The sequence below is a fragment of the Limulus polyphemus genome, unplaced genomic scaffold (assembly GCF_000517525.1).
Source record: "Limulus polyphemus unplaced genomic scaffold, Limulus_polyphemus-2.1.2 Scaffold2342, whole genome shotgun sequence".
NCBI lineage: Eukaryota > Metazoa > Arthropoda > Merostomata > Xiphosura > Limulidae > Limulus > Limulus polyphemus.
The window spans coordinates 90,714-107,157 of NW_013667952.1; the positions used below are offsets into that span (position 1 = coordinate 90,714).

General features: G+C 32.7%; 1 protein-coding gene across 1 annotated transcript in view; it reads left to right on the forward strand.

Moving 5' to 3' along the window:
* LOC106466680 (serine/threonine-protein kinase ATR-like) overlaps positions 1-16,444 on the forward strand; it is a gene marked incomplete at its 3' end in the record, with an annotated part of 134,038 nt that overhangs the window by 47,202 nt on the left and 70,392 nt on the right. The window contains exons 9-12 of the mRNA XM_022394744.1: positions 5,173-5,306; positions 6,193-6,322; positions 11,539-11,718; positions 12,487-12,653. Of these exons, the coding sequence (XP_022250452.1) occupies positions 5,173-5,306; positions 6,193-6,322; positions 11,539-11,718; positions 12,487-12,653 (611 nt within the window). The remainder of the gene's footprint in view (positions 1-5,172; positions 5,307-6,192; positions 6,323-11,538; positions 11,719-12,486; positions 12,654-16,444) is intronic.

The window sequence follows — 16,444 nt, forward strand, 5'->3', positions numbered from 1 at the left end:
TTATCTACTCTTTGCATGTTATTAGTCTATATTCTTTGGTGCATTATTTAATTAAGTAAAAAATTATTTAGTGTAATAGTACCAATTGTACAAAAAAAGTAGGGTTAAGTTATCATCAACAGCTGAAAGCAAAAAAAAACAGATATTCTACTAAGTACTTTATTTCTTGTTTTTCATGTGTATTATTTATTTGTTATTGTAAAAGTAACTAAAATGTAAAAATTAGAAACTTATTAGATTAGATATAGTTAGATTATGCAAGATAAAGAAAGATAATAATATAATGTTTCATGAGGTTTGTTCATGAGCACTTCCGAGTAATTCATGAGTTGCATAAATCGATAGGATAGTGTTAGCTATATGTTTGCCATGTGATTTATAACTTGTTTGGTGGGTATATTAGTTTAACACAGTTCAAAAGGGCAAGGAAACAAGATTTAAGTAGAAACAGATGTATATTGCTATGAGTTTAAAGCTATTTAGAATAAACAAATGTTGTTTCATGTTACAATTTGAAGTCACTCCAAAAAGATAAAAAGGGTAATTTAGATTTATTTCATATTCTTTTATGGTGGTTATGAGGTCAGTCAATTCGTATAGAGTTAGGGTAGAGAAAATAACAGATAAATTATGAAGTTTTACTTTAAAAAAAAACACTTGAAATTAGTTTAGGAGGTTTTAGATATTATGCAAATGAAATTTGAGAATTTTCAAATGAAGAAAAATGTTTTTAATTTGATCATTAAAATCACTTTGCACTTGAAGCAGTCAACACTTTGACAATATATAATATAATCATGGAAAATTTTTTAGTGAAAATGCTTCATTAAAAATTCTGATTTTTTGTGTACAAAAGGCTTAATGCTTACAGAAAGCTTGCAAAATTATGTGACGATAAACAAAACATACTAAAAGTTACAGTATGAAAATTATTAAGGTCAATTAGGGGTCACAACTCAGCTGAGTTGGCCAAGCCCAAAGAAGGTTAATACAGTGGCCTTGTTGATGTCCTCTTAAGATCATTGTCTTGATAGTATTGTCTTTCTATGGTTGTCTTGTTCCGTTGATGTTCTCTTCCTACTAGTGATATTTTTACATCCTCTTACGAGGTTCTTCATAGGATTTCAGAACTAAGGGGTGAAATATCCTGGATTGTTGAATTCTGAGTGTTAACACTTAAATTATTAGAGTGACGATGATGCCCTCCTGTAACAGTTGCCTTATTTTCATATCACACATGTACTATTTTAGTTTTGGATCTCTTTAGTGTGTATACATGTATATGTGTTGATGTTTGTGACTTTGTGATGGGGTGGAAATTAAAACAATTGTAGTCTGTGTCATTGTGATATACTCTGATGAGTACTAACTTTAAAACTGGTAGAAGTTGTCAATTTGCATTGATTTTGTTAACATTCTTTTAGCATGGCCATCTTGTTGACATCCACTTTGTTCAATTGTCATGTTGAAATCTTGTTAGTATGGTGATCTTATAGTTGACCTATACTTTGCACATATGATTACTTTGTTTTTTTAATACCTGGATGGGTGAAGTGTACCTCAAAGACAAAATTATACCATTCAATTAAAAATTATGAAAAATAACTTTGTATTAATTTTCCACACAATAAAAAAAATAGAAAACTCGGAGCTGAAATTTATCCTATGAAAATGTTTTATGTATTTAACTTTATATAGAATAATAAAAAAAATCTCATATTTTAATTTTGAGTTAATTTCAGGAAATTCCCAACTAAATCATAATTTTAAATAAAAGTTAATAAAACGAGACATCAACATTTTTTACTTGCACAATAATTTATTTGTAACGTTTAAAAATGTAAGTTAAAAAAAATTGTTTTCAATTACATTTTCAGTGGAAATAATTCCACCATCTTGAGGAGAATAAACCACAAAGTACACATGAAGTTTCTTAGAAACCAATCAACGTATGTGTATAACTAGCATGTTTTTTACAGTGGCGCCATTACAACACTGATTTCTAAAGATTCCATGGCTTCTGGGCCTAAATCTCTATTTATATTCATTTTGTTTTTAACAATTTCTAAGGATTCTCTAATGTTTAGTTCATCTTTTTCCGTTACCTGTTAAAGTATTTTAACATTATCCCGGTCAATAACATGTAGAATTCACCACATGTTCTGCCAATACAGATTCACCTATTTTTAATTTATTCTCTGCTTTTTGATGTTTTTCTTATTCAAAATTTTAAGTTCCTACTTGTCTGTACAATAATTCTATATGCATTTGATCAATTTGACTAACATTATAACAACCATAGAAAAATACAAAATAAATCTAAATTACCCTTTTTTCTTTCTAGAATGGATGCAAATTGTAACAGGAAACTACAGTGCATTATCCTAAATAGTTTAAAGCTTGTAACAGTATACATCTGTTTCTACTTAAATTTTATTGCTTTATTGCCCTTTGAACCATGTCTAACTAATAATTCTGTCATACAAGTTCTAAATTACTCAAGGAACATGTAGCTCACTTTACCTTATCAAATTATTTAATGCACAAGCTTCTCACGAGCATGCCTCATGAAGAATTTTTAATAATATTATTCTTTTTTTTTTTACCTAACCTAGTAAGTTTTACTTTTTACATTTTAATTACTTTTATAATAATTGAATATTTTATGATAATAAATATAGAATAAACATGAAAAACAAGAAATACAGTACTTACCTGGGTCTTTTTTTTTTTTGCTGTTGACTTTCAATCAAACTTAAGCTTACTTTCTTATACAAATGGTACTACTACACTAAATCATTTTTTATTTTATTAAATAATGCACTTAAGAATGCAGAATAATAACAAACAAAAAGCAAACAGTGTCATGTTACTACTATAGTTTGTCTTGCTTTCTAATTATTGTGTTAGGATAATGGTATTTTTATATCCTGTTAATGTCATGGATTTATGATTGTCTTGTTAACCTCATCTTAAGTATACTGACCTTACTCTACTTTTATTACACTGATGATGACTTACTGTTAGTACAGTGATCTTGTTTCTGTTCTGTTACAGTGGTGTTGTTGATGTTCTGGTACATTGATCTTGTTTCTTTTCCTTTAGTACTGTTATGTCTCTGTATGTTCGTTTGTTAATTTTCCTGCGATACAAGTCCTTTCTTAGATAAAACTAGTTTATTCTTCCCCAATACAACTTTGCAATATACTTAATTTCCACAGTTACTTTAACTTAAACACACGCTATAATTCACAACAATTCACTCACTTTACTACCGCGCTTGACTTAATTGTCCATCTATATCTCCGACTGTCAGCAACTATAGTACCGATCTCTGTATCTGCTATCCTCGGTTCCCACCGACCATAACTGCTGTTCTTGGTTCCCACTCTCCCTCTCTCCCTTTGTCTAGTGCACTTATATACAATAATACTGCCCACGTAGCCTCTTCAAGAATCTTCTAGACACTCATCATGTGCTACCAGCGTCGCTTGACTTCCGCTGTCGTAACAGTATAGTAGTGTTGTTGGTCTTCTGGTACAGTGGTCTAGTTTCTGTTCCTCTAGTACAGTAGTGTTGTTTCTGTTCCTCTGGTACAGTGGTGTTGTTTCTGTTCCTCTAGTACAGTGGTGTTGTTGATCTTCTGGTACAGTGATCTTGTTTCTGTTCCTTTAGTACATTGGTGTTGTTGATGTTCTAGTACATTGATCTAGTTTCTGTTCCTCTAGTACAGTAGTGTTGTTTCTGTTCCTCTGGTACAGTGGTGTTGTTTCTGTTCCTCTAGTACAGTGATCTTGTTTCTGTTCCTTTAGTACATTATTCTTATCGGCATCCTCTTATTATAGTAGTGTTATTGATGTTCTGTTACAGTGTTCTTATTGGCATCCTCTTAGTACAGTAGTGTTGTTGATGTTTGGTACAGTGGTGTTGTTTCTGTTCCTCTAGTACAGTGGTGTTGTTGATGTTCTGGTACAGTGTTCTTGTCTCTGTTCCTCTAGTACAGTAGTGTTGTCGAAGTTCTGGTACAGTGATCTTGTTTCTGTTCCTCTAGTACAGTGGTGTTGATGTTCTGGTACAGTGATCATGTTTCTGTTCCTCTAGTACAGTGGTGTTGTTGATGTTCTGGTACAGTGATCTTGTTTCTGTTCCTCTAGTACAGTGGTGTTGTTGATGTTCTGGTACAGTGTTCTTATTGTCATTGTCTATTACAGTAGTGTTGTCGAAGTTCTGGTACAGTGATCTTATTGTCATCATCTTATTACAATAGTGTTGTTGATGTTCTGGTACAGTGATCTTATTGTCATCATCTTATTACAATAGTGTTGTTGATGTTCTGGTACAGTGTTCTTATTGTCATCGTCTTATTACAATAGTGTTGTTGATGTTCTGGTACAGTGATCTTATTGGCATCCTCTTAGTACAGTGGTCTTTTTGTTATTACATTAGTGAGTGATCTTTTTTGTGTCCTGTTATTATCATGATTTTTTGATATTCTGGTGGTATGTTGGACTTGATGATGCCCTCTACATGTTTACAGTTGTCTTGTTGATGTAGTGATATTGCTGTTCTTTTGCCAATATGTTTACAATTGTTTTATGAACAGTTAATATACTAGTTGATGTACTCTTAGTATAATGGCTTTGTAGGCATTTTGTTACTATAGGTATCTGTTGGCTGTTGTTTTAGCATAGTGGTCTTGTTGATGCATATTAGTGCAGTGAGCTTGTTAACCTATACATTAGAGTTATTTTAATATACTGTTAAGTATAGTATCCTTGTCAGTATAGTGACCTTGATGGTGCAATGTCAGTACAGTGGTCTTGTTGATATTCTGTTACCACAGTTTTCTTGTTGGAATCCTGTTAGTACAGGATATTTGTTGATGCCTTGTTAGGATGTTAATCTTAGTTTATATTAATATACATATGAGCAGTGAGAAAAATTAATCTTTTTAGATAATAAAAAAGAATTAAATAAATGTATAATGTTTTAAATTTTCAATTTTTATGTGTATACCTGAACTTTAATTTGAAAAATATATTTTTAGCATGGTGAAGCTGGAGGCATGTTTATTTGGATTTGTTTGGAAAGTTTAGTTTGTATATTGTTTTTTAGGTATAAAGACTTATGTCTGTTAGTATGCCAAGGTAATATGCACTTTTTTTTTACTAGGCTACATTACGTGTGATGCAAAGTGTCCTTAGTGCAGCTGGTTTACCAGATGCTCAAACTCTTTTCTGTCAATTCTTCAGTTGCTTATTTGGATTAGTAAAGTTTTGTTGCTCAGAAGAACAACCTAAACACAGGTATAAACACATATCTTTATTCAAATAGCATATAAAATTTTCGTTTGATTTCAAGTCCAGTTTTGACTATTAAATAGTCCACAATATTAGCTTTAGTTGTTTGTTTGCATTTCAAATTTACTTTGCTAGAGGTTAGAGTTAAACATAATTAATTTTTAAAGTTTCTTTTTATTGCTGGTTTGCTAGTTCTTCTGCATGTTAATTCAAGTTAAAATAATAAATAATTCTGATTTGTGAATGACTTAAATAAAATTGAAAATAATTACACTTCACTTACTTAATCTTGTTCACATCATCACAGTTTTTGCTCATGCAGCTAATAATCTAAATAACACAAGACCACTACTATGTCAGTCAAATCCAAACCAGCATGATGTGCCCTTGTATTGGTGAAAAGCCTCACCAGCATTGGAAATGGCAGATATACTGTGATTGACATATTCTCCTTTACTTAACTTCATAAGTTCTTAGAATTGCTTATATTAATTTTTTTATAATTAAATTGAAATAAGAGTATAAAGACATTACATATTTGATAAAACATAAATTTAGATAATATTTTTAACACATAATTTTCAGATATGACAAAAATATTTTGAAGAAGTTTTGGCCAAAGTAGATTGTAATGGATTTAAACTTTTTCTGGATTGCATTTGGCAAGAGTTTAAGAGTGGTTGATACTTTGGTCTCTGCATTGAGGACTCGCCAAAGAGACCAAAGCATCCAATCCTATGCTTAAAATATATGCAATCCATAAAAGCTTAAAAAAATAAGAACAAAAGTATTTTAAGGAACTTCTAAAAAATAAAAAAATTTGAAATGGAAAAGCAATTTCATGTTCTCAAAAGTTGGAGAATAATTGTTTTCTTTCCTCAATTCTTGAAAGCAACAAAGAAGAATTAGAAACTCATCTCAGTTCAGTGTTGGAGAAGACAGTCTGTGTTCTAGATTATACACCATTGATATATTCAGTGGATGGAACAATATTGTATCATACTGCCATTGACCTGGTTGAGGTGAGAGCTTCTGATTAATTTTATCATTGAGCTGTAAATTTTTAAAATTTGTGGTGAAAATGTGATAAAGCTGAGAGATTGCTGTCATGTTTTTTCAGCTTTTATTTTTCAGTGTATAATATATGATTATTTAAACCTTTTTAACCTAGAGATACAAAGGTCATCACTAAGTTCATGCTTCTGCAAAACCTGGATATCTTGTAAGTATTTTCATATTTGGTATACAATCACTTTTATGATAAAAAAGTAATTAACATTTTGCAAAATTTTAATTTTTTAAAGATGTTTCCTGATTAGAAAAACTTAAAAATCAATATGAGTAGGTGCTACATGGCTACTGTGTGACCACAGCTTCAACCACTGTATTGCTCTCTTTTGTAGAATGTAATGGTAGCTGCTTTGGAACTAACAGCTCATAGTCTTGAGGGAAGGTACTCCCTTATCAAAATAAAAACTATTAATCAGATTGGCTGAAAAGATAAGAAGGTGGAGCCCTTATAATCCATGGAGTTGAAGAGAAACCATTCATCTGCCAAAAGAATAAGACAGTTGTACTGACTTCTTTAAGATTATGTGACAAAGGCTTGTCACCTCCACTAAATGGATCAAATTTTACACTTTTGATAAAGAACACAGTGACCAACACATATAGAAGCTAGATTGTTGAAGAGGAAATAACCAGTGAATAAGATAATGCAAATAAGGCTAGCTCAGCATGGTTTCTCTATTATTTCAGCTTTCCAACAGAAATTGGTTCCATCAACACTGTCGGAACATTTTCTTTGACAACCTTAGAAGTCATTTTTTCACATTACATATCAACAACTTCACACCTGGTTGTAGTTAATCCTTTTTCAAAGAAACCAAATTATCTTTTAGAGTGCTTTATTGAATATACTTAGGAAGGAGTGCTCAAGCAGTTATCTGTCAGAACCCCTATGAGCCAAGACACACATTTCCAATGCTCTGGACTTTGTGCATTCTCCAAATTTTCAACAACTTACATCGTTTTTCATGTTTTTGTTTCATAATTATGGTTTTTCAGCTTCTTTCATAGCTGGTTTCCTTATCTGCCACCATCCTCCCTCCTCCCTTTGTTCAAGGACCTCTTGAGATCTTTTTGTTTTCAATAATCCTCAAGTTCCTAAACACACTTAAATGGGCCTTTGGCTTTTTACTCTTACATTTCTTGGTATCTTTAACTTTTGAACTATTGATAAACTGTTCACTGTTATCTATCCCTCAAAACATATTTTCTTTTATTGCTTGTATTGTAATATCTTTACCCTTGATGCTACATATACTTTGTTTTTTTGGGGAAGGCCTTATACATCTATCCAGTTTGCTCCTTCCCACCTAATTTTGAGTTGTGAAAGAAGGTGGCCATTTTTTTCACGTATTGTGTTACTTACCCTTTATGGTTCTGATTCTAGTTCTGAAGAATGGTTCTTATGTCCAGACAGAACTATTTATTTAACTTTTGTATGTAGGTTACATTTTGTGTTATAGTGGAATGTTCCTGAAAAAAGCTGTAAAGTGAAAAGTTAAGTGTCCAATTAAAGAACAATAATAAATTTGGTGTTATAGGGTTATGTGTTGTTACCTTGCTCATGATGAATCTTCCAGTAAGTCTCAGAAAAGATCATTTATACCATATGAAAAATCACACTTCTCAGATCTTGTTGTGGCTACATTGGCAAATTGACTTGTTCAGTTGATCTGACTTGTTCCTAATCACCTTAACCCTATCAGGATGATGCCATTTTTAAACCTCTTCATTTGGAAGTTTAATGATTTTCAAAATGTATTCTATGCTTTGCTTTGCTCAACCAGTTTTCATAGTTAGTGAGTGCAAACAACATTTTGCCGGAGGTTAAATCTACTCTTCCAATGTTAATGTTATATCATCTGTTGGCACCTGCTGATGTGTGTCAACATAATAAAAAATATAAAAAAACATGAAAGGAAAATAAAACATTATAAATAAACTACAAGTGAAAAGGTAAGATGTGAAATTATGCATATGAACCAAAGAAAATATTGTAAGATTATTCAACAAAGAAATAAAAGGTATGTATATATTTTCATTTCTTAATGTTAAACATTCCATTGCACTGTACATGAACGATAATAGCAAGAGTTAGTGATGCAGTAAAGAAAATGGCAAATATTAACATTTACCATAAAACTTCTGATATTCATTTAGGAGGTTCTAGAAATTATGCAAGTGAAATTTGAAAACTATAAAAAATAGTATTTCTATACTTAACATGAAAATCACCTTGCAGGTGAACTATTCAGAGACCAAGTGCAAATAATTACATTAAATAACAAATTCTTAATGGGAAAAAAACAGAAAAAATCAAAACTGAATATTTTATTTTTCTGAAACTACATACTTTTAGGAAGGGTATTGTCAATTTTCAAACAATTTAACCTACTAGTTTCATTTTGGTAAAGACATTTCACAAGAGTTATGTAACATACTTACAATATAGGTATGTTGTTCTAATAGGGTTAAAAGTGAATTTTTGGTTATTTCTCACCCAATTCACCATTTGCCAATGTGCTTGGCATCTTGATTGCAGTACCCTTTAGAAGTTATGTTTGCAGGACAGCATATGGATGAATCTAAATTTTTTCTGGAAATTTTATTTCATCATATTGCTTTATCTTCAGCTTGGGAATTCTCTTTTGTTTCTGACTCCTATTCTGTTGTGGCTACATTGGCAAATTGACTTGTTCAGTTGTGAGTTATTCTCTGTTTCTTGTTTATTTGCCACTTGGTCCCACACCTTGTATGGCAACTGAGGTAATTTTATACTGCCCAACACACTTGTTAGCAATTACTGGGAGCATCTGAAGCTGCAAAATATTTGATTATAAAACAACAACAAAAAAATCATAGTTTCTCCTTATGATATGAGACTCCATGTATGGATTAATCAACAAGGACTATAGTATGTAAGATATACCTTTGCACTTGCTCTAAGAATAATTCCACCCTCTATGCTGGAGCTCCAAGAGAGAGTGATGCTTTCTGAAAGTTGACAGAGGATGCTATTTGGTGGCTAATGGTGCCTCTGAAGATACCTTTCCTACCTTATGTAGCTTTCAAAACATTGGAGACAAGACACCTGTCTTATAATTCTTACCAGGATGGGGATCACCATATATCTGTCTTTTTATTTATTTTCTTAACCCTTATTGGTTTTCCCATTCCACTGTCATAGAGTGGTCAAGCTCATACTTGGGTCTGTCGAATCTGTTCAATGTTCCTTGGGTTCCAACTAACTTGGCCAATCTTTTCAGAGTAGAATAAAAGCATGTCCAGTTCTAAGTTATTACTGAGAATCTTCCATTACAGAGACAAGGTAATAGTTTGCACTCTGACCCTTCTCACCTGTTATTGCCTGAAAATTTCGATGGCTCCACAGGTTTTATTATTACTTCCCAACTCCCATTTATATTTATGTATTTCTTATTAATGGGTATACTTGATGAGAAAGTACCCTGCTGAAAAGAATGCCTTTCTGAGCATCTTCTCTTTGGTCCAGTCTCCTTGAGGTCAGTCAGCTTCACTAAATTCTCTCTCTGCCATTTACTATGGTTCAAAATTCCACTTAAACTCTTGAGACTTACCTTGTTTGTTGTTGCCTAGATTGTTACCTTCCTGCCTAAGAGCTCTACTTTTCAGGAATTGGTGTTCCATATGACACACTCTGGGTTCCATCTTCAATGGGATTCTGGCTTTTAGTATTTTGGAGAAAGGTCTAACTGATTTAACTTTTACATTTTTAGAATTAAAATGAATTTCAAACAGCTACATACCTCTGAAATATATTCCTACCCACCTCCCCACAACTGGGATAAATTCATCATAAATAGCATCTCATCCACTGTTGTGTCTGTCATATCCCAGATGGACTGATGAACCCTGGTATTGAACTTGTCAGCATGGATATATCAGTTGTGATGTGGTTGACATTTTGTTTTATGTTATTCTTTACTTTCATTCTTAGAACCACAACTGCAAACAGTGAATTCTTACTTATGGTGGGAAAGCTGGGCTTATCTTTTGGTGTCTGCACAATAAGTCACATGGAAGGTAGAACAGTGGAGAACACTTGGTATGTAGATGTATGCTTTTCATTGCATCAAGGATATTCAGAACTCAAATGTCATGTGGTTGTTGACAGCTTGAGATCAACTCAACATGAGGAAGCTTCGAGTATTTCAGAAATTACATCCTGTTTGAAATTGATTTTAATTCTATAAATGTAAAATTTCCTCTATCTACCACGATAATCTTAAGTTCATAAACATTCTGCATAAAAACTAAATTACTAACTTATAACTAGTGTAGACTCTAAAAAAAGACATTTTTCTGTTTTTTAGTGCTAAAGATTTTTCCTCTCTCATAAAAACAATAACTGCATTACTAATTACCACCTTAAATGTCACCCAAAAAAGAATGATTTTTCTTTACCTCTCATATTTGAGATTATCTATAGTTAGAAGTGATTTGTTTTTTATTCAGAAAAGGAAATTGTTATTCATTCAAACAAGCCAAAAACCTGTCAAGAATGTATGTTATAATTTGATTCCAACATGTTCATGAAGAAAACAACAATTGTTTTTAGAGTAGTTATATGTAACAAAGCTGGTAGCATAATTGTTAAACTGATCAAACTTACAAATATACTTACAAATATAACCACAGAAATTTAGTTTTAAATATTTTAGAAGTGTTTTATACCAAAATGTAGAGAAATTCAGAATTAAACTTTAGTTTTGAAAATGTGTTTCAAGGACTAAGACACAGATTTTGTTTTAGTACTTTTTCAATTAATAAGATGTTTACATCTATAGAAAGTAAAGCACAAGAATATTTTATGATATAAACTTTTTGTTTATCTACTTGCTAAGTTGTAGTTTCAAATAAGTTAAATATTACAACTTTAGACCTGAGAGTTTATATACAAAGAAAGAGAATATGAGCAAGAAGAAAAATAAACTTTACAGATTCTTTTTTGAATTATTTTTATAAGGTATAGGCACAAAATGTTAATGAAGAGAAAATACTTTATCGCTAGTACATTTTTTAAAGTTAAGGTTATTCATTTACATTTCCTTTCACTGAAGCATTTCTGTAAGTATTTTCAAGCCAAATTTTTTGAATGTATGTTAACTAGTTGAAATAAACATTCTTTCAGATTTTAGATAGTTATGGTTTATATCACCTTACAAGTGGAAAACTTAGAGTTACAATTGTTGACACACTTACTTACCTGATGGGGTACCTTGAGAGGAGAAACTTTTCTATTCCCAAAAAATTGATAGAATCTCTGAGTGAAGTGCTATTAAATCATTGTGGAAAAATAGTAGACTCACAGGTAAGATGTACTGCAGATTTGAAGGGGTTTTTCAAATACAAAACTTGTATGTTTGTAATTGATAAAGGTCTTTTGTATGACTATAGTGTATTTTTCCATTAGAAATTAGACAAAGTTGAGTATGTCTATTATATTTTAAAAAAAGATGAATAGATAAGTATATTTGTATGCTTGTATCATATTTTTATTGTGTTTACATTTATGTTTTATACATTATTCTTTTATCTGAAACTATAGTAAAAATCTTTCATGACAGACCATTAGTTGGGTACAGCCTAGTAGTTAATGTGTCCAAACTGTGAATCTGAGTATTTATTATTTATAACTCATTACTACAAATATGTGCTTTGTTAAGCTCGTGCATGTACTATAAGTGTAACTGTCAGATCTCACTATCCAACTATGCTGTTGCCTACCTACCTTCCTTCTAGTCTAGTACTTCAGAATTAGAGACAGCTATGTGCATATAGCCCTTTCATAGTTTCCACAAAATTCAGAAATGAACCAAGTGTAAAAGAGCAGCATTTTTTATATATATTTTTTATTTTTTGGTTAATTAATGCTTGTGTGCACATTTACATTGGTTTGAAGATAAGGTTTCATTAACATTAACAAAATGTTCTATTACTTGGGTTTCTTCAGTTCAGACATTACACACTACTCTTATATTAAAAAATATAATTTAAATTTATATGATTTATTTTTCTTTCAATTTACAAATTTTGAATTATTATTGAAATTAAATATATGTATATATGCTTTGTTCAGTGTGTCAAGACTACATTATTGTATATACAAAGAAAGGAGCTCCAGCAGTTGTCTGTCAAAAATCTTATGACTCAAGAAAAACCTGTTCAACATCAAGCATCCACAAGCAGGTTATCCAGCAAAAGAAAGAGAGTTATTGATGACATAAAAGGAGGAGAACCTTTGAAGTGAGTTATGATGTGCAATTTTTGTTATATACATTTAGTATTCAGTTGTAATTTTTAAAATATTGATAGTGTGTTTGGCTATGTAAATTTAGACATTTCTGTTACAGTGCTTTATTGTCTTACTTTAAGTATAAAAATGAAAACATACATAGATAAAATATATGTAATGATCTTCTATTGTGGTGTCTGCTCTTTTCTATTTCTAGCATTGAAATATGATGATTTGTATGTGAGGCCCACAATAACTGTAGGGTACGTGGGAGTGCAAGGTTTTTGGCCTGTGAAAATATGTTTTACATTTAGAGGGCAGCACTGAATGAGAATAACTATATATGTGAGAAGTGGTAAGTACCCATCAAAAATATATTTTCAATATAGGAAAATTGTAACTTCCCGATTTGGCATTCATGTGTGCAATCGTATAAAATTTTCACTCAGTACATGGTGTTTTTTATTCACTTTAACTTTTTGCTACCTTTTTGACAACTTTTAAATTTGTTGTTATTTATTTCTTGTGGAAAGGTTTTCTTTTTCCACATGATGAACCCTCAGTTTTATGTAATAATTACAACTTCTGGGATGGATTTTTCCACACTTATCATTACTTTAGCTTCAAGCTCCACATTTTCAGTGGAAGAGGTCTAGGCCTTGGCACACTTATCTTGATCAGTTTTGTTCCTCCATATGTTAAAGCTTTGTTGTTGGTATTTCCTTGGCAGGATGCCCTTTTGTTACATGTGTGCTTTCCTGCTTCTCATCTGCATGACCTTTGCCTGGCTTCTTTCTTGCACTAATCTGTTTTTGGAGATATATCTGATATTTTAGAATCGCAAGTAGAGGCTGAGCAACAATATTCCTGTATTTCCTCTCTTGTTTCTCGTCTTACCCAATCCTTCCGTGTGTCTCACCTTACAACATCCTTTCCTTTACAGCTGTGAATCATCAGATTGCCCATTGTCGCCCTTTCAGATGTCAGGATTCTCAGTGACTATCCCTTGGGTTTTGGCCTCATGGAGACTCGTTTGGCCAGGTTTGCTTATCCGTGGTTCCCTTTTATAGCAGATTCTTGGGTTCTTAAAATGCTAATAGAAAGGAGGACTATTTGTGTTTCTACATTTCTTTCCCTTCTTCTTGAGATCCACTTTTTTGCCAGTGTTTCTCAGAGGTGGTTTTGGATCTCATGCAGAAAGATACTATCAAGCAAGTATTTCTCCCTTCCATGAGATTTTATTCCCACCTGCTTGCAGTTCCTATGGAGTCTTTTCTCAACCTCAGAATGGTCGCTCATTCCAGGTCTTTGGATGACTAAGAATGATGTCTTGGATGCTTAGCTTCATATCCTTTCTTCTTCTGCATCTTGATGTTTCCTTTGGTTTGTTGATGGGGGTCAGGTTTTTCAATTCCTCGCTCTACCATTTGGTCTGGTATTGACTCTGTACATCTTCTGTCATGTACTCAGAGCCTTTGCCTGTCATATTCATGACCTGGGACTGCAATTTCACTAATATAAGAATGACTGGCTCTTTTTGGTTCCTTCCAGCAATCCTCTTGCAACCACACCCATCTCCTCATTTGGGATGGCTTGTCAAACTGGAGAAGTTGCATCTCACCCCCACTCAGTATCTTATTCATCTTGGGGTGTTTTTCAACTCCTACTTCAGCAGGGCCCAGCCTTCTCTTCTGTGTTTGAAGGATATGGAGTGCTTGGTATCCAAAGCCAGGATTTCTTCTTCTCTTTTATGCATGAGGTTCTCTCTTTTCTGGAAACCTGGGCTTCCATGGAATCCCTCATCCCTGTGTGTCGTGCACACATGTGTTCTCTTCAGTATGTATTGTATGATCAAGAACTTTACTTGGAATCCCTTGGACTCCTCCATTTTTCTTCCTTTCACCCTTCAAGTCAACTTTACCTAGTGGCTCAACAGAGACAGTCACCTTGGTTGACATTCCTCCTCCTTGTCCTGATTTTCATCTCTTTTTTTGGATTCACTTCTGACTGAATAACATAGCATTTTGGGACAACATGGGACCTATTGGTCCATCTAGGCTGTTCCATCCTCTAAACTAAACTAAAATTATTAATAAGTATATATTTTTTAAAAACCTTAAGCTAGCCCTTATTATTCATATACCTATCAAGCTTTCTCTTAAACTCACTTAAATTTACTACCTCCGCAACATCTGAAGGCAACCCATTCCAAAGACCAACCATCCTATTAGAAAAATAAAACTGTCTTAGCTGAAGATGTCTCCTACCCTGCAAAAATTTTATTTGTGTCTCTTTAGTCCTACTATTCTCACTGTTATGTACATAAAAAGATGATGCATCAACTCTATCAATTTCCTTTACAATCTTAAACACCTCAATCAGATCCCCTCTAACTTCTTTTTTCAAGAGAAAACAATTTCAAGTTTTCAACCTCTCCTCATATTGACAATCCCTCCATCCCTTCTCTGAACCATTTCCAACAATCCAATGTCTTTCCTAAGATAAGGAGCCCAAGACTGAACACAGTATTCCAAATGTGGCCTAACCAATGACACTGTTAAGGTTATTCCCATCCACATTATACTTATAATTCAAATTATGATGACCCACATGCATTATCTTGCATTTATCATGATTAAAACCCATTTGCCATATATTTGCCCAACTTACTATATTATATAAATCCTTTTGTAAATCAGCAACATCCTCTTCACAGCTAGAAACACCCAAGACCTTAATATCGTCTGCAATTTTACGTAATTTATTGATCATTCTTTCATCTATGTCATTGATGTAAATCAAAAAGAGCAAAGGTCCTAAGACTGAGCTCTGAGGTACCCCACTTGTGACATTAATCCAGTTTGACTGAACTTCATTTCTAACAACCCTATGCTTTCTTCCATCCAGCCACTCTTCTGTTCAATTTTGTAACTTATCCCCGCACCTATAAAGATATTTTTTTACAAGCCTTTTATGTGGCAGCTTGTCAAATGCTTTCTGAAAATCCAGATACACCAAATCCACACTATTACCCTCATCGACATAAGCAGTAACCTTTCCAAAGAATGTCAAAAGATTTGTAAGGCAAGATTTTCCCTTAGTGTTGACGATCCAGTAAAATTCTAAACTTTCTTAAATGATTTTCCAAAGCATCTTTTATCAGACTTTCCAAAACCTTTCCCACAACTGATGTAAGAATAATGGGTCTTACAATTACTGGAACAATTTTTATCACCTCCCTTGAAAAAAGGAGTGACATTAGCTAACTTCCAATTCTCTGGTACCGGCCGACTATTCAAGGACTGACAAAAAATAATAGCAAGTAGCTCACATGTTCAATTCTTAACCTCCTTCAAAACCCTTGGGGAAATATTATCTGGCCCAGGAGTCTTATCCTTCTTTAAACTTCTAAATTTTTTCTTAACCAGCTCAGAATTAATGCAGTCATCTTGTTTGATCTTGTTTCCATGTATCAACTGTTCAATATGTGAAATACTGCTTAAATCTTGGTTAGTAAAAACCAAAGACAAAGCATAATTTAATAACCCAGCCATCTCATAATCATAAGATACGAGCCTCCCTCTATCATCCCCCAAGGGTCCTACCCCCATCCTAGCAATTTTGGTTACAATTTAAAGAAATCCCTATTGTGAATTTTTACATTTTCAGTCAACCTTTTCTCATACATTCTTTTTGATGTGATAAATTCCTATTTCACCAACTTTCTTGATCTTTTGTAATCTTCTAAATCTCCCACCACCTTTCTTGATCTTCTATAATCTTCTAAATTTCCTGTCATACC